Source organism: Chiloscyllium punctatum, chromosome 3 (assembly GCF_047496795.1).
Source record: "Chiloscyllium punctatum isolate Juve2018m chromosome 3, sChiPun1.3, whole genome shotgun sequence".
Classification (NCBI taxonomy): domain Eukaryota; kingdom Metazoa; phylum Chordata; class Chondrichthyes; order Orectolobiformes; family Hemiscylliidae; genus Chiloscyllium; species Chiloscyllium punctatum.
Genome location: NC_092741.1, coordinates 14,145,700 through 14,164,508, shown reverse-complemented (window position 1 = coordinate 14,164,508; position 18,809 = coordinate 14,145,700). Strand labels below are relative to the sequence as shown.

Sequence of the window (18,809 nt, the reverse complement as noted above, 5' to 3'; positions counted from 1 at the left end):
TACCTTCCTGCCTGCATTCCATACTCCTCTAACCTAATACTCATTAAAAATCTCATTAAGACTTGAGCTCCAGGACTTTCTGCACTCATGGCCAAGCTGAACCCATACAGCTGCAACACTGGTATTTACCTGATGTGGAAAATATGCTCAGGAATATCCTGTACACAAAACAGCCAATTATTACCCCTCAGTCTACTCTGGATCATCACTGAAGTGATTGAAAGTGTCATCAACAGAAGTTAGAAGTCTTTCAGCAAGTAACTCATCTCCTGAATCCCCAGTCTATCCACCATCTACAATAAAATGCAATAGAACATACCCCACGAGCCTGGATGAATGCAGCCCCAATCATAATCAAGAAGCTTGAAACCATCCAGGACAAAGCAACTCACTTAGAGTCATAGAGTCATAGAGATGTACAGCATGGAAACAAACCCTTCGGTCCAACCCGTCCATGCCGATCAGACATCCCAACCCAATCTAGACCCATCTGCCAGCACCCAGACCATATCGCTCCAAACCCTTTCTATTCGTATACCCATCCAAATGACTCTTAAATGCTGTAATTGTACGAGCCTCCACCACATCCTCTGGCAGCTTATTTCATACACGTACCACCCTCTGCGTGAAAAAGTTGCCCCTTAGGTCTCTCTTATATCTTCACCCTAAACCTATGCCCTCTAGTTCTGGACTCCCCAACCCCAAGGAAAAGACTTTGTCTATTTACTCTATCCATGCCCCTTATAATTTTGTAAACCTCTATAAAGTCACCCCTCAGCCTCCGACGCTCCAGGGAAAACAGCCCCAGCCTGTTCAGCCTCTCCCTGTAGTTCAGATCCTCCAACCCTGGCAACATCCTTGTAAATCTTTTCTGAACCCTTTCAAGTTTCACAACATCTTTCCGATAGGAAAGAGACCAGAATTGCACACAATATTCCAACAGTGGCCTAACCAATGTCCTGTACAGGCGCAACATGACCTCCCAATTCCTGTACTCAATACTCTGACCAATAAAGGAAAGCATACCAAACTATCCTATCTACCTGCGGCTCCACTTTCAAGGAGCTATGAACCTGCACTCCAAGGTCTCTTTGTTCAGCAACACTCCCTCGGACCTTACCATTAAGTGTATAAGTCCTGCTAAGATTTGCTTTCCCAAAATGCAGCACCTCGCATTTATCTGAATTAAACTCCATCTGCCAATTCTCAGCCCATTGGCCCATCTGGTCAAGATCCTGTTGTAATCTGAGGTAACCCTCTTCGCTGCCCACTACACCTCCAATATTGGTCTCATCTGCAAACTTACTATCTGTACCTCTTATGCTCTCATCCAAATCACTTAGTAAATGACAAAAAGTAGAGGACCCAGCACCGATCCTTGTGGCACTCCACTGGTCACCACGTTCGCCAACCTCCAGTCTTCTGGCACCTCACCTGTGACTATCGATGATACAAATATCACAGCAAGAGGCCCAGCAAACACTTCCCTAGCTTCCGACAGAGTTCTTGGGTACACCTGATCAGGTCCTGGGGATTTATCCACTTTTAACCCTTTTAAGACATCCAGCACTTCCTCCTCTGTAATCTAGACATTTTGCAAGGTGTTACCATCTATTTCCCTACAGTCTATATCTTCCATATCCTTTTCCACAGTAAATACTGATGCAAACTATTCATTTAGTACCTCCCCCATTATCTGTGGCTCCACACAAAGGCCACCTTGCTGATCTTTGAGGGCCCCTATTTTCTCCTTAGTTACCCTTATGTCCTTTATATATTTCTAAAAACCCTTTGGATTCTCCTTAATTCTATTTGCCAAAGCTAACTCATGTCCCCGTTGTCGTGGTTCTATTCGCTGAGCTGGGAATTTATGTTGCAGATGTTTCGACCCTGTCTAGGTGACATCCTCAGTGCTTGGGAGCCTCATGTGAAGCACTTCTGTGCTGTTTCCTCCAGCATTTATAGTTGTTTATCTCTGCCGCTCTCAGTTGTCAGTTCCAGCTGTCCGCTGCAGTGGCTGGTATATTGGGTCCAGGTCAATGTGTTTGTTGATAGAATCTGTGGATGAGTGCCATGCCTCTAGGAATTCCCTTGCTGTTCTTTGTTTAGCTTGTCCTATAATAGTAGTGTTGTACCAGTCGAACTTATGTTGCTTGTCATCCGCGTGTGTGGCTACTAAGGAAAGCTGGTCGTGTCGTTTCGTGGCTAGTTGGCGTTCATGGATACGGATCGTTAGCTGTCTTCCTGTTTGTCCTATGTAGTGTTTTATGCAGTCCTTGCATGGGATTTTGTATACTACATTGGTTTTACTCATGCTGGGTATCGGGTCCTTTGTCCTGGTGAGTTGTTGTCTAGAGTGGCTGTTGGTTTGTGTGCTGTTATGAGTCCTAGTGGTCGTAGTAGTCTGGCTGTCAGTTCAGAAATGTTCTTGATGTATGGTAAAGTGGCTAGTCCTTTGGGTTGTGGCCTGTCCTCATTCCGTTGTCCTTCCCTTAGACATCTGTTGATGAAATTGCGGGGGTATCCATTTTTGGCGAGTACATTGTAGAGGTGTTCTTCTTCCTCTTTTTGCAGTTCTGGTATACTGCAGTGTATTGTGGTCCTTTTGAACAGTGTCTTGATGCAACTTCTCTTGTGTGTGTTGGGGTGGTTGCTTTTGTAGTTTAGGACTTGGTCTGTGTGTGTGGCTTTCCTGTAAACCTTTGTGGTGAATTCTCTGTTCAGTGTTCTCTGTACCATCACATCTAGGAATAGGAGTTGGTTGTCCTTTTCTTCCTCTCTAGTGAATCGGATTCCTCTGAGTGCGGTATTGATGATCCGGTGCGTGTTTTCTATTTCTGTGTTTTTAATGATTACAAAGGTGTCAACTACATATCTGACCCAGAGTTTGGGTTGAATTTGCGGTAAGACTGTTTGTTCTAATCTTTGCATTGCCACTTCTGCTATGAGTCCAGAGATCGGTGAGCCCATGGGTGTGCCGTTGATTTGTTCATATATTTGGTTGTTGAATTTGAAGTATGTTGTGAGGCACAGGTCCAGTAGTTTGAGTATGCAGTCTTTGTTGATAGGTTCACCGTCCTGTTGTCTGTTCTGTATGTCCAGCAGGTTGGCTATTGTTTCTCTGGCTAGGGTTTTGGCGATAGAGGTGAACAGTGTCATTACATCAAATGAGACCATAGTTTCTTCCTTGTCTATGTGTATATTTCTAATGATGTCCAAGAATTCCTGTGTTGACTGTATAGAGTGTCTGGATCCGCTGATCAGGTGTTTCAGTTTCTGTTGTTGTTCTTTCGCATGTTTGTGTGATGGTGTCCCTGATAGTGATCCGATGGGTCTGAGTTTGTGCACTTTAGGTAGTCCGTAGAATGTGGGGGTGGTGTTGCTTTCAGGTTTCATTCTCTGTAGGTCAAACCTGGTTATCTGTCCATTTTTTTGCAGGTTCCTCAGTGTGTTCTTTGTCCTATTGATGAGCTGTGGGGTGGGGTCAAACTCCCTATTTTGGTTGGTGTTGGTATCTTCAAGTAGTTGTCGTGCTTTCTGGATGTACTCTAATTTGTCCAGGATGACCGTCATCCTGCCTTTGTCTGCTGGTAGTATGAAAAAATGGACATATAATGATCCATATCCATGAACACCAACTAGCCACGAAACAACACGACCAGCTATCCTGAGTAGCCACACACGCGGATGACAAGCAACATGAGTTCGACTGGTACAACACTACTATTATAGGACAAGCCAAACAGAGAACAGCCAGGGAATTCCTAGAGGCATGGCACTCATCCTCAGATTCTATCAACAAACACATTGACCTGGACCCAATATACCGGCCACTGCAGCGGACAGCTGGAACTGACAACTGAGGATGTCACCTAGACAGGGGACGAAACGTCTGCAACACAAATTCCCAGCTCGGCAAATAGAACCACAACAACGAGCACCCGAGTTACAAATCTTCTCACAAACTTTGAATCTCATGTCCCCCGTTTTGCCCTCCTGATTTCCCTCTTAATTATACTCCTACTTTCTTTATACTCTTCTAAGGATTCACTCGATCTATCCTGTCTATACCTGACATATGCTTCCTTCTTTTTTCTTAACCAAACCCTCAATTTCTTTCGCCATCCAGCATTCCCCATACCTACCAGCCTTCCCTTTCACCCTGACGGATTTGTGAGGGGCAGGCCTTGCCTTACAAGTCTTATTGAATTCTTTAAGGAGGTGACCAAGCATGTGGATGAGGGTAAAGCAGTGGATGTAGTGTACATGGATTTTCGTAAGGCATTTGATAAGGTTCCCCATGGTAGGCTTATGCGGAAAGTCAGGAGGCATGGGATAGTGGGATAGAGAACTGGCTAACCGGTCAAAGTCAGAGAGTGGTGGTAGATGGTAAATATTCAGCCTGGAGCCCAGTTACAACTGGAGTTCTGCAGGGATCAGTTCTGGGTCCTCTGCTGTTTGTAATTTTTATTAATGACTTGGAAGAGGGAGTTCAAGGGTGGGTCATTAAATTCACAGACGATACGAAGATTGGTGGAGTTGTGGATAGTGAGGAGGGCTGTTGTCGGCTGCAAAGGGACTTAGATATGATGCAGAGCTGGGCTGAGGAGTGGCAGATGGAGTTCAACCCTGTCAAGTTTGAGGTTGTCCATTTTGGAAGGACAAATAAGAATGCAGAATACAGGGTTAACGGTAAGGTTCTTAGTAAGGTGGAGGAGCAGAGGGATCTTGGGGTCTGTGTTCATAGCTCTTTGAAAGTTGCCACTCAGGTGGATAGAGCTTGTAAGAAGGCCTATGGTGTATTAGCGTTCATTAGCAGGGGGATTGAATTCAAGAGTCGTGAGGTGATGTTGCAACTGTACAGGACCTTGGTAAGGCCACATTTGGAGTACTGTGTGCAGTTCTGGTCGCCTCACTTTAGGAAAGATGTGGAAGCTTTGGAGAGGGTGCAGAGGAGATTTACCAGGATGTTGCCTGGAATGGAGAATAGGTCGTACGAGGATAGGTTGAGAGTGCTGGGCCTTTTCTCATTAGAAAGGCGAAGGATGAGGGGTGACTTGTAGAGGTTTATAAGATGATCAGAGGAATAGATAGAGTAGACAGTCAGAAACTTTTTTCCCCGGGTACAACAGAGTGTTACAAGGGGACATAAATTTAAGGTGAAGGGTGGAAGGTATAGGGGGGATGTCAGGGGTAGGTTCTTTACCCAGAGAGTGGTGGGAGCATGGAATGCACTGCCTGTGGGAGTGGCAGAGTCAGAATCATTGATGACTTTTAAGCGGCAATTGGATAGTTACATGGATAGGTGCTTAAGCTAGGACAAATGTTCGGCACAACATCGTGGGCCGAAGGGCCTGTTCTGTGCTGTATTATTCTGTGTTCTATGTTCTATAATTTCTCTGGATTCTTGTTATCTCATTTCTGAAGGCTTCCCATTTTCCAGCCGTCCCTTTACCTGTCAACATCTGCCTCCAATCAACTTTTGAAAGTTCTTGCCTAATACCATCAAAATTGGCCTTTCTCCAATTTAGAACTTCAAATTTTAGGGCTTTTGCCCGAAACGTCGATTTTACTGCTCCTCGGATGCTGCCTGAACTGCTGTGCTCTTCCAGCACCACTAATCCAAATCTGGTTTCCAGCATCTGCAGTCATTGTTTTTACCTAGTTAAAAATCACACAACACCAGGTTATAGTCCAAAAGGTTTAATTGGAAGCACACTAGTGTGCTTCCAATTAAACCTGTTGGACTATAACCTGGTGTTGTGTGATTTTTAACTTTGTACACCCCAGTCCAACACCGGCATCTCCAAATCATTGTTTTTACCTAGTTGATTTTAACCCTACTGCGAATCCTCTTGCAAGGATGCCTGCCTTGAATAAGTTTTCCTCCTCTCTCTACAAGAATCTCAGGGAGTCCCTCTCCCACTGCAACTCCCATGTCATTTCCTCTGCCCTGAAGCTCTTCCTCCCTGACCTATCACCTTCATCTCCTCCCCCACTCACCCATTGTACTCTATGCTACTTTCTCCCCACCCCCAACCCCTTCCAGCTTATCTCTCCACGCTTCAGGCTCACTGCCTTTATTCCTGATGAAGGGCTTTTGCCCGAAATGTCGATTTTGCTGCTCCTTGGATGCTGCCTGAACTGCTGTGCTCTTCCAGCACCACTAATCCAAAATCTGGTTTCCAGCATCTGCAGTCATTGTTTTTACCTAACTTTTAGATCCGGTCTATCCTTTCCCATAACTATTTTAAAATGAATAGAATTATGATCGCTGGCCCCAAAGTGCTCCCCCATTGACATCTCAGTCACTTGCCCTGCCTTATTTCCCAAGAGTAGGTCAAGTTTTGCACCTTCTCTCGTATGTACATCCACTTACTGAATCAGAAAATTAGTGTCACAACCACAAACACCCATTCCCTCCACCGCTAGTGCTCAGTAGCAGCAGTGTCTACCATCTGCAAAATCCATTGCAGGAATTCACCAAAGTTCATCAGACAGCACCTTCCAATCATGTGACCACTTCCATCTAGAAGAACTGTGGGCACACTGGCAACTCCTCCAAGCCACTCAATATTCTGACTTGGAAATAAACCCTCAGTGTAATTGGGTCAACTTCTGGAAATTCCCTCCTTAACAGTATGTGTGTCTACCTATAGCATATGGACCTCATCTTCATGATCTTCTTAAGGGCAACTACAAATGGGCAATAAATGCTGGCCCAGCCAATGATGTTCACATCCCATGAGCAAACAAAATATTTTAAAAAGTGGTTACTTAGATTGCTATTGTATTCCATACAGAGTTGACTGACAGACTAATTGATTTGCTGCTTGCAAATAGACAACTGTCTGAATAGAGTAAGGTGGAGTAAGTTACAAAGTCATCTTGCTGCCTTCTACATTAAAATGTACAAACTTCCACACTCTAGAAATTCTATATATAAAAGGTAAAGTTGCCGATAGTCTTGCTCTCTCATTAGGCAGACAGGTGACTGGTGGTGGTTTAACCTGAGGATCACCACAGCTCAGATTAGGGTGGAGGTTGAAAAGAAGAATCCTTTATGGTACCCTCAGAAGTTGAACACACACTGTTGCTATCACTCTGCATTGCAAACCAACTGTCCAGCCAACTCACCTAAACTGACACCACTAGATGTATAGTATCACAGTGCTAAATTTTATATGTATGAACATTGCTGACTTGTATTTTATTACTATGGTGGCAACATGTGTGCATAATCGATGACATCCTGGACATAAGAAAATCCATGCTGTTGCAAATCCCAAAGCATTCTCATATTGACTGTGAAGTATATAGAGAGCATGATAAATGCTCAGCCTAAGCAAACAAAATATCACTTTAATACAGCTGTGGCCAGTACAATAGGAAATGCTACCAACATTTATGTAAGAGATTAAAAGGAGACAATAGCAAAGGGCTACAGTCTTTCACAGCCACAAATTTGAATTACTCGTCTGACAGGTGGTTATATCTTGCTTCAATCAAAAACATTAATGTTTTGGAAAATATAAATGACATCACAACAGCAAATGCAAGACAGCGAGAGAAACCCCAATATTTGCAAATATCACCAAAATTGAAAGTTTACTTAAGGTCAGAAAAACACCTTTGAGACAGGTTGAAGCCCTAAACCAGCTGTAAAACCACCAATGGATAAATTTAAGGAGAAATATCAAATATTTTACCTGATCTCCCCACTCATTAATAACAGGCATGTTGATATCATCAACAAATATTGTCATTTTTCGTCCACTTGGAGGTCCATATGTGCTCCCCACACGTTTTTCCACATAACTTTCAACTGTTCGCTGCAAAGATAACAGAAATTGCTCTACTCAATTATATCACAGTAACCTGAGAGCTTTGCTTTGAAATTGTGGCTGTTTTACAGTTCTGCAAAAACGTCAAATGGTATTGAATTATAAAGTGCTACCTCAAAGTACATGTGCATTACAACCAACTCAAAATGTTCTGCCATTCCTTTGGTTTTTGCTGTACTCTGCAGTCTGGCACTATGTTAGAGGCATTAGAGTCATAAAGGTGTACAGCATAGAAACAGATCTTTTGGTCCAACTTGTCCATGCTGACCAAATATTCTAAAATAATCTAGTCCCATTTGCCAGCATTTAGTCCACATCCCTCTAAACCCTTCCTATTCATATACCCATCTAGATGCCTTTTAAATGAAGTAATTGCACCAGCCTCCATCACTTCCTTTGGTAGATCATTCAAAAATGCACCACTCTCTGCGTGAAAGAATTGCCCCTTAGGTCTCTTTTAAATCTTTCCCATCTCACCTTAAACCTATGCCCTCTAGTTCTGGACTCACCTACCCCAGAGAAAATACCCTGACGATTTATCCAAGGATTCCCACCTTGGAAGCAGGGTTCAGGGGCTCTCCTTGTGCAAACGAGGAATGAAAACAAATACAAGTTTAATCATCTTGTCCAAACACCAACAATTTGAAAAAAAAATTAGAAGGCCACCAGCACAAACTTATGCTGTGATTAGTTGCTTTTTAATCTGTCTAATCAAGTTGAGGATAAGCTTATAAGAACTTAACAATAACTACATAAAGCACCTTTACTGTAACAAAACAGCCCAAGGTCTCTCACAGTAACATTATGAACAAAGTATGATCCGAGTTATATAAGATATTAGATCAGATGACAAACCTCTTGGTCAAAATAGTCAAGATGATTACTGTGATCACCACTGTCAGGTGGTGTAACGAGCAAACACACAGGAATGCAGGGTCACAGCCAAGTGTCATTACAAGACCTGTCTGCACATGTGATGGGCAGCTATTTTATTGGAACGAATTTCATAGCTAGTAAACAAGATCAAGTCGCTATTCATAGAAATAATGATAAAATTGCAGTTAAAGGAAAAAAAATGAAATGATTAAAGAATATTTTAAATAACCTGCTTTGTCATGAAGAGTTTCATTGGATTAATAATCCAAAAACTCAGAATATTGTTCAGGTAGCATGTATTCAAATCCTACCATGGCAGTGGGTGAAATTTGAATTCAATAAAAAAAATTTGGAATAAAAATGTAGCCTAATGGCAGCCATGAGCTCATTGTTGATTGTTGTAAAATAAAAACCAATGATTCACTAATATCCTTTTAGGAAGGGAATTTTCCAGCACTTTTTGGTCTGGCCCACATATGACTCTGGACCAGAGTAACATTGTCGACTCTGGGCATTCAGGGATCGGGAATAAATGCTGGCCTAGCTAGCAACACACATACTCCATCAAGAAATGAGCATTTCTGAAAAAGTCACACCAGGAGGAAACAATAATTGTGTTTCTCTCTTCACAGATGCTGCCAGATCTGCTGAGTTGCTCTAACACTTTGTTTCATTTCAGATTTCCAACATTTGCTTTTACTTTGCTTTAATTTGGCTGAAGCTACTGATGTTGGAATTTATAATCTGCTGCATTGCTAAAACCACCAGCATAACTTTGGTCTATGGGTTCAATTAGCCTTAAATTAAAACAAGATGATAACTCCTGTCAGATATTTGACCCATTAAGTTAATTTGTAGCTCATGTGCATAAACCTCGATGTTACCTGAAACATATAGGGTTCTGTGGCAGAAGAAAAATTCAAACTTTTGGACAAGTGTTCTTCTGGATCATATTTCTTCAGATAGCCTTTAATCATGACTGTTTTTGCTGTTCCCTGTTCTCCAGTCAGAAGTACTGCCTGTCATGATATCAGAAAATCTATTTTTTAATATATAGTGTTTTATACCCACTAAACAATAAGAAGCACTGTTCAATTGACATTACCTTTTTAAGCTGAATATCAGACTACTTCATATTTGAGAATTGATTTTTCAGTACTTCAAAAAATGGAAATAAAAATGGTTTTCCACAAAGCTAAGGTAAATGAATAAAGCTGAGTGTTTCTCTGAACAGCTGAATTAACAAAGTTGCATGAGAACTAAACTGTAACGTAAACAAAACTAAAGGATCCCAATCCACAGAGATAGGAGTGACAGTGCACCATTCATTCCTACCAACCTGCTTTGTCAATTAATAAGATTATGTCTGACGCAATGTGACCTTATAACTCGTGATTCCCTTAGCCTAGCTTTAAATGTATTGAATGACCAAAGCTATATTAGGAAGATAATTCCAATACTGAAAGAAAAAGACTTTCTGCCGTGGGCGGCACGGTGGCACAGTGGTTAGCACTGCTGCCTCACAGCGCCAGAGACCAGGGTTCATTTCCCGCCTCAGGTGACTGACTGTGTGGTGTTTGCACATTCTCCCCGTGTCTGCGTGGGTTTGCTCCGGTTTCCTCCCACGGTCCAAAAATGTGCAGGTTAGGTGAATTGACCACGCTAAATTGTGTGTAGTGTTAGGGGCGGGGGGAATGGGTTGCGGGTCGGTGTGGACTTGTTGGGCCGAAGGGCCTGTTTCCACACTGTAAGTAATCTAAATGGGTGACACTTTATTTTAAAATATTTGCCCAGATTCTGGGTTCTACCATGAGAAGAAACATCGTTGAGAATGTACATTCCAAGTCCCACAAAGTATACTTATTTTAGTAAGGGTCATCCCTTATTTTTTCTAAATTCAAATGAGCATGTATCCAACTGGCTTAACCTTTCATCAAAAGATAACCCCTCATGTTCATAGTGAATTTTCTTTGAACTGTACTGAAACCAAAAAGCACTGGAATTCACAGCAGGTCAGGCAGCAGCCATGGAGAGACAGCAAGGAAATGTTTCAAGTCTAGATGACTCATTTGGACTCGAAATGTTAGCTTGCCCTCCCTCCATGGATGCTGCCTGATCCACTGTGATTACCAGCATCTTTTTTTCCCAGTACAGATTCCAGCATCTGCAGCAATTTGCTCCTTTTTTGAATTGTCTCTCTTGCAAAAATAACTCTCCAAAGTATGTTGCTAAAACTGTATACAGTACTCAAAGTATGGAGTTAGGCACACTGCTTCCAGAAGTAGCTTGGTTAAAACTCCTCAGTGCTCAGGGATCATGTTCCAGTTGTGTTGCTCATAATGAAGCTCCCTAAATCTCACCCCTCCCACTACTTAAAATATGAGGAAGAGCAAAAAGAAATGATTACAGATGGGTTAGCCCCAGGTAATGGGGAAATGCTGGAGTCTATAATAAAAGATGTGGTAACACAGCATTTGGAATGCATTAACAGAACTAGACAAAGTCAAAAAAATGAAAAAAATCATGCTTAAAAAATCTACTGCAATTTTTTTAAAGATTTTGAATATATAAGGAAAACCAATGTTTGTACATTTGGATTTTTGGATGGCTTTTAATGATGTCCTTCAATAAAAGGTTAGAAGGGACAACTTAATGTGTAAGCAAGCAGTAACTGATGATCATGATTTGGAGGGGCTTGTGTTGGACTGGGGTGTACAAAGTTAAAGGGGTACTGTAATAGATCAGTGCTTGGGCCCCAGCTCTTCATTCTAGATATAAATGATGTGGCTGAGAGAACAAAGTGCAATATTTCCAGGTTTACTGACAATACAAAATAAGGCAAAATATGAGATGTGAAGATGATGCAAGGAGGCTTCGAGGTAATAGAGACAAGTTGGTTGAGTTGGCAAACACGCAGATACAGTACAACATGGCCAAATGTGAAGTTAAACACTTTGGCATGAAAAACAAACAAGAGTCGATTAGAAAATTATAATATATTGTGTAGTGCAGATTTACAAATGGATCTGCAAGCAATTAGGAAGGCAAATAGGATTTAGGTTCTGAAGTGTGGATGTTTTACTACAGCTATTCAGGACCTCGATGAGATCATATCTCAAGTATGACAGGCAGTTTTGATCTCCCTACCTCGGAAAGAATATACTTACCAATACAGTGAATGCAGTGGAGGTTCACTAGACTGATACATAGAACAATAACAATACAGCGCAGAACAGGCCCAATGTTGCACCGACCTGTGAACTATTCTCAGCTCATCCCCCTACACTATCCCATCATCATCCATGTGCTTATCTAAGGATTGGTTCAATCTCCCCAATGTGGCTGAGTTGACTACATTAGCAGGTAGGGCATTTCATGCCCTTACCACTCTCTTCGTAAAGAACCTGCCTCTGACATCTGTTTTAAATGCCCCCTCGTACAAGCTGACGTCATCATTCTCGGAATAAAAACTTTCACTGTCTACCCTATCTAATCCTCTGATCATCTTGTATGTTTCTATCAAATCCCCTCTTAGCCTTCTTCTTTCCAGGGATGGTAGGATGATACTCTGAGGAGTGATTGTTTTAGCTGGACTTCTATTCACGGGAGTTTAGAATGATAAGAAGGGACCTGATTGAAAAGTATAAAATTCTAACAGAGCTGGACAGATGAGTTGCAGTGAAGATATATTCCCTGGTTGGGAACTCTAGAACTGAGGATACAGTCTCAGGATATGAGCTAGATACCATTTAGTGAGAGATGAGAAAAACATTTCTCCCCCATCCCACTCTCTTCCATGTTCTTCTAGTAATCCCATCATATCAACTTGGTTCCTCATACCTTCCATGCCAACCAATAATGCGAAAAAGGCAAAATTATTGGCATTCTATCCGAATGCACAAATATAGATAAATAGATACAATTTAACTGGCATCACGGAAACATGCTTATATGAGCAAGATTGCGAAATGGTTATCTAAGGATATTTTATATTTTTAGGAGGCAACAGACAAAAGGAAAAGGCAGCAGGCAGCATCATAATAAGTGATCACGTCATAACATTAATAAAAGTGGATCTCTGATTGGAGAATCTGGATGTAGAATCAGTTTGGGCAGAAACAATAAGGGAAAGCAAATATTGGAGCTGTTTACAGAACACAAGCTTAAGTACTAATATTGTGCATGCTATAAATCAGGAAGTTAGAGATGCATATAACACAGTAATAATATGACTTTAAATTGAATATAGACTGGGTTAACCAAGTCAGCATTAAAACTATGGACAATGAATTCTTGTGATGTGTACAAATCAGATTCTGGGACAGTATATTGAAGATCCAATGAGGGTTCCAATTATTTTAAGTTTGGGGTTGTATAATGAGAAGGGCTCTTAAATAACCCTGCCGGGAAGGATCCTTTGGGAAATAGCGGCTAGAAAGTGATTGACTTTTAAGTTGTTTTAATATGCCTTAGTGCATTCTGAAACTTGGGCCTTACACCTTTTTCTCTTGCAATTATCAGAACATTTTGCAAGAATAGAAGTTCAAGGGGAAACTGATATGTATTTCATGAGAGGACAGTGCTGATTGTTTGGCAAATGGACTTTAATTGGTAGAAGCATTGCGTGAATACACCCATAAATGTAGATCGACAGTTAACAGCATTGTTAAATTTTAAATTAGAAATCTTAACTCTGATAAGTCAGGGAATTACCTTTGGAAATTAACCAGTGAATGGTTGTTATTTATCTATTTTGTTCTTCCAGTCCACAAAGACTCTGTATTAATATATTTAGTTTCCAGTACATGTAAATGTGCCACAAAGTAAGCCCAACTGACACTGAAGTTTATACACCATATTATTCATTTGTGTGATAGGCAGAATTGTCTTTGGCTTGAATAGACAATTCAAGGAACAGGAAAATTCTAACAGGAAAACAGCTAAAACAATCACTCCTCAGAGTATCATCCTACCATCCCTGGAAAGAAGAAGGCTAAGAGGGGATTTGATAGAAACATACAAGATGATCAGAGGATTAGATAGGGTAGACAGTGAAAGTCTTTATTCCGAGAATGATGACGTCAGCTTGTACGAGGGGGCATTTAAAACAGATGTCAGAGGCAGGTTCTTTACGAAGAGAGTGGTAAAACAGGAACAGAAGTAAACCATTCAGCCCATCAAGTCTGTTCTGCAGATCTGCCTTTTTCCCGTTAGCTTTGATTCCCTTACTGATTAAAAATTCTCAGCCTTAAATTCACTTAACAGCCCAACCTCAACAACCCTCTGTGATAAAGCAGTTCACAGATTCACTACACTTTGAGAGAAGGAATTACTCCTCATTTCTGTCTTAAATAGGAGAAACCTTAATCTGAGATTGCGCCCTCTGGTCACAAGAGGAAACAACGATTTATACGATCATTTTGTTTCTTCACTCAAGACATGGGTATCACTGGTCACCATTTATTGTCCATCCCTAGTTGCCCAGAAAGCCAAACACATTTCCAAAGAGTCTTACATGTTTCAATAAAGTCACCTCTCATCCTTCTACATTCCAACAACTAGAAACCCAATCTATGCAACCTCTCCTCATAAGACATTCCCTCCATACGTGGTATCAACTGGAGCCCAAGCACTGATCCTTGACTATATCCCACCAGTCACGGCTTGCTTGAACCTTTAAGTTTGACCACGAGTCTCTTACTAGGGATCTTACCAAAAGCCAACTGAAAATCCAAAACCTGGAGTATATCTTTCCTGAGATAATAGGACCCAAAACTGTTTGCAGTATTCCAGCTGTGGTCTGAATAGTGTCTTGTATAGTTTTAGCAAAATCTTCATATTTTCATTTCCTTTGAAATAAAAGCTACTATTCCATCTGTCTTCCCTATTATTTGTTGAACTTGAATGCTATTTTGTGATTATAGATGGGGTCTCCATGTCCCTCTGGACCATGGCTTTTTACATTTAAATAATGTTTTGGCATCTTGTTCGTGGCTAACATCAAGTTAAGGTCACCAATGTCTCAGAGGACTATAGGGCTGCTCTGTCATTGGAGAGAGATGACTGGTGGTGTGTTTAACTTGAGGATCACCCCTACCTCAGGCAAGAGGTGAAGTGAGAAGGCAGAACCTTCACAGTGACTTCAGCTAACATGGGAATTGAATCCACACAGTTGGTGTCACTTTACATCACAAACTTGCTATCCAGCCAACTGAGATTATTGACGCCAGCAACTCCATCGCTCCATTGGTCAGCAACAGCACGAACCAATTAGCTTTACCTGTTGCCTACGCCTTTGAGGTATCGGACCTTTTCAGTAGAATGGGCAGTTTTCAGGCCCAACAATGACCACCTTATGATCTTCATGAGCTTACGCAATATGCAGTGAGAAACTAGCTGATCAGGGTAGCCATTATCCTACCGAATAGTTTTGGCAAGCCCAATTTTAGCACCAGGTTTCCGAATGAAAACATGTCTCCAGTTCTACTTTCAAACTTAAGGAATGGGAGGCAAGGAATTAAACATTGTTATTTATTTAATATTGAGTTGTCTGCAAGACGTAAAAATATAAGTACAGTATGTCAGAAATATGGTAAAAACAATGACTGCAGATGCTGAAAACCAAATACTGGATTAGTGGTGCTGGAAGAGCACAGCAGTTCAGGCAGCATCCAACGAGCAGCGAAATCGACGTTTCGGACAAAAGCCCTTCATCAGGAATAAAGGCAGTGAGCCTGAAGCGTGGAGAGATAAGCTAGAGGAGAGCGGGGGTGGGGAGAGAGTAGCATAGAGTACAATGGGTGAGTGGGGGGAGGGGATGAAGGTGATAGGTCAAGGAGGAGAGGGTGGAGTGGATAGGTGGAAAAGAAGATAGGCAGGTCGGACAAGTCCGGACAAGTCAAGGAGACAGTTACTGAGCTGGAAGTTTGAAACTAGGATGAGGTGGGGAAGGGGAAATGAGGAAGCTGTTGAAGTCCACATTGATGCCCTGGGGTTGAAGTGTTCCAAGGCGGAAGATGAGGCATTCTTCCTCCAGGCGTCTGGTGGTGAGGGAGCGGTGGTGAAGGAGGCCCAGGACCTCCATGTCCTGGGCAGAGTGGGAGGGGGAGTTGAAATGTTGGGCCACGGGGCGGTTTGGTTGATTGGTGCGGGTGTCTCGGAGATGTTCCCTAAAGCGCTCTGCTAGGAGGTGCCCAGTCTCCCCAATGTAGAGGAGACCACATTGGGAGCAACGGATACAATAAATGATATTAGTGGATGTGCAAGTAAAACTTTGATGGATGTGGAAGGTTCCTTTAGGGCCTTGGATAGAGGTGAGGGAGGAGGTGTGGGCATAGGTTTTACAGTTCCTGTGGTGGCAGGGGAAAGTGCCAGAATGGGAGGGTGGGTCGTAGGGGGGGTGTGGACCTGACCAGGTAGTCACGGAGGGAACGGTCTTTGCGGAAAACGGAAAGGGGTGGGGAGGGAAATTTATCCCTGGTGGTGGGGTCTTTTTGGAGGTGGCGGAAATGTCGGCAGATGATTTGGTTGATGCGAAGGTTTGTAGGGTGGAAGGTGAGGACCAGGGGCGTTCTGTCCTTGTTACGGTTGGAGGGGTGGGGTCTGAGGGCAGAGGTGCGGGATGTGGACGAGATGCGTTGGAGGGCATCTTTAACCACGTGGGAAGGGAAATTGCGGTCTCTAAAGAAGGAGGCCATCTGGTGTGTTCTATGGTGGAACTGGTCCTCCTGGGAGCAGATACGGCGGAGGCGGAGGAATTGGGAATACGGGATGGCATTTTTGCAAGAGATAGGGTGGGAAGAGGTGTTATCCAGGTAGCTATGGGAGTCAGTGGGTTTGTAAAAAATGTCAGTGTCAAGTCGGTCGTCACTAATGGAGATGGAGAGGTCCAGGAAGGGGAGCGAGGTGTCAGAGATGGTCCAGGTAAATTTAAGGTCAGGGTGGAATGTGTTGGTGAAGTTGATGAATTGCTGAACCTCCTCGCGGGAGCACGAGGTGGCGCCAATGCAGTCATCAATGTAGCGGAGGAAGAGGTGGGGAGTGGTGCCGGTGTAATTACGGAAGATCAACTGTTCTACATAGCCAACAAAGAGACAGGCATAGCTGGGGCCCATACGTGTGCCCATGGCTACGCCTTTGGTCTGGAGGAAGTGGGAGGATTCAAAGGAGAAATTGTTAAGGGTGAGGACCAGTTCGGCCAAACGAATGAGCGTGTCAGTGGAAGGGTACTGTTGGCGACGTCTGGAGAGGAAAAAACAGAGGGCTTGGAGGCCCTGGTCATGGCGAATGGAGGTTAGAGGGATTGGATATCCATGGTGAAGATAAGGCATTGGGGGCCGGGGAAACGGAAGTCTTGGAGGAGGTGGAGGGTGTGGGTGGTGTCTATTTCGCTGCTCGTTGGATGCTGCCTGAACTGCTGTGCTCTTCCAGCACCACTAATCCAGTATGTCAGAAATATTCCTACCCTGACAATCTATTAAGGAAATTGAACTCTTCTCTGCACTGCAGAATATATCCTGAATACTAAATGCCATGCTCTGTGGTTTCTGCACTACCTTCTGAATGCTATTTGTGTGATTTCCTACTCTGTGGAGAGATGACACCAGTCTTTATGACCATCAACTAGACCAGCACCTCCTAACCCCTGAGCACCCACTTCCAGGCATGATCAGACATCTGGAACATGTGAAACCATTATACTGACGAAGCAATTAAGCTCTTTTATTAAGCACTTACCTTGTTTTGTTTAGCTATGATATGTAGTAGAAAGTTGGTCCTGACATTGTCAACATTTGGCACAAGGATTGACGTATAGTCTGGCTCACTGTCAGGTGGATAGGAATACTCCTGTACCCAGATTTTCCAGTTCTCCCATTCACCTGAAACAAAAAAGCAAGCACAGAAGTTTAATGTTTACATAAGAAAGGTTGGGTGCTATTCAGTCATAACTTTGATCATACCATCTGATTATTATGAAAACATTCATCTTACTCTTGCCCCAGTAAAAAAACATGTTAGCTCCATCACCTTGAGAGTTTCCATTTTCTGGGTCATGGTCATTTTCTTTTTATGAAGGACATACAATCCTTCAATAACACCATTCCCCAAAGGATTTCTGCTTCTTCCTTAAGTAGAGGTATGAACAGTCCAGCCTCTTCTGCCTGCATGGCTGTACTACTTCTTATACTGAAGAACTTCCCCTTCAAATTTCCTTCCAAATAAAAGATGCCATGATGGGTACCTGCATGTTCTTTTTAATTTTTTATTTTAATTGTAACTACATTGCACATTTCAGTTAATCAAAGCCTATGTCACCATCAGAATCTTATGACTCCTCTGGTTTCTCCTCATCCTTTTTCTTTTCAGCAGTAAGATGGCAGCAGTGGAAACGGCTGCAGCCGCTGGGGTATGACCATCGCACCAATATTGCAGATCAAACTGCAGATATCAATATTAGTCAAAACCTTGGCAAATAGAAGGGACCAAAAGGCTAAACAGTGACTGCAACTGTTTTGATCAGAGCATTGAGTTTGTCCTCTGTGACAGTGACCTCGTCGTTGTGCAGGTTCCAAGGTGGAAGCCTTGGCTCTCTGTGGGATGTGGATCTGATCGTGCTAGTTGCCAGGAGGGACTTGACCTTAGCTTCATTTCAGAAAATACAGTACTTTAGAATTGGAACAGAGTTCTCAGCTATGCCTTTTTTTTCATTGATAAAGTGGAGCACCTTCTGTTACACTTCTACTCAAAATGAATACATTCTTTTTCCAGTATAGTGATACATTCTAGAACTGAGAAGAAACGCCTAATCTCACTTGGAACTGGACAATGTCATCAACTTTGTTTTCAGTTTACATGAAAATTACATATTGAACTGAGAACATTCAATCTATTTCCCTAGAAATGCTGCCAGACCTGCTGAAGCTATCAATGAATGTTCATAATAAGCCGACTGACTTCCAGAGCTATTTGGTATATACATCCTCATGCCTTGGACTCCCATTTCTCAGTATTCATTCATCTGTTCAGAACCCCAATATTAATTTGCAGAAACAATCATTTTGGTACAAAAGGAAGCCATTGGGCCTGTTG

The 18,809-nt window shown here is 42.5% G+C and overlaps 1 protein-coding gene across 1 annotated transcript in view; it reads right to left on the bottom strand.

Annotated features, from left to right (window-relative positions):
* The window catches only part of LOC140453945 (dynein axonemal heavy chain 8-like), a 1,117,430-nt gene that overhangs the window by 267,717 nt on the left and 830,904 nt on the right, over nucleotides 1-18,809 (bottom strand). Inside the window, exons 54-56 of the mRNA XM_072548819.1 lie at nucleotides 17,457-17,599; nucleotides 9,605-9,739; nucleotides 7,710-7,832 (exon numbers count right to left, since the gene is read on the bottom strand). Of these exons, the coding sequence (XP_072404920.1) occupies nucleotides 7,710-7,832; nucleotides 9,605-9,739; nucleotides 17,457-17,599 (401 nt within the window). The remainder of the gene's footprint in view (nucleotides 1-7,709; nucleotides 7,833-9,604; nucleotides 9,740-17,456; nucleotides 17,600-18,809) is intronic.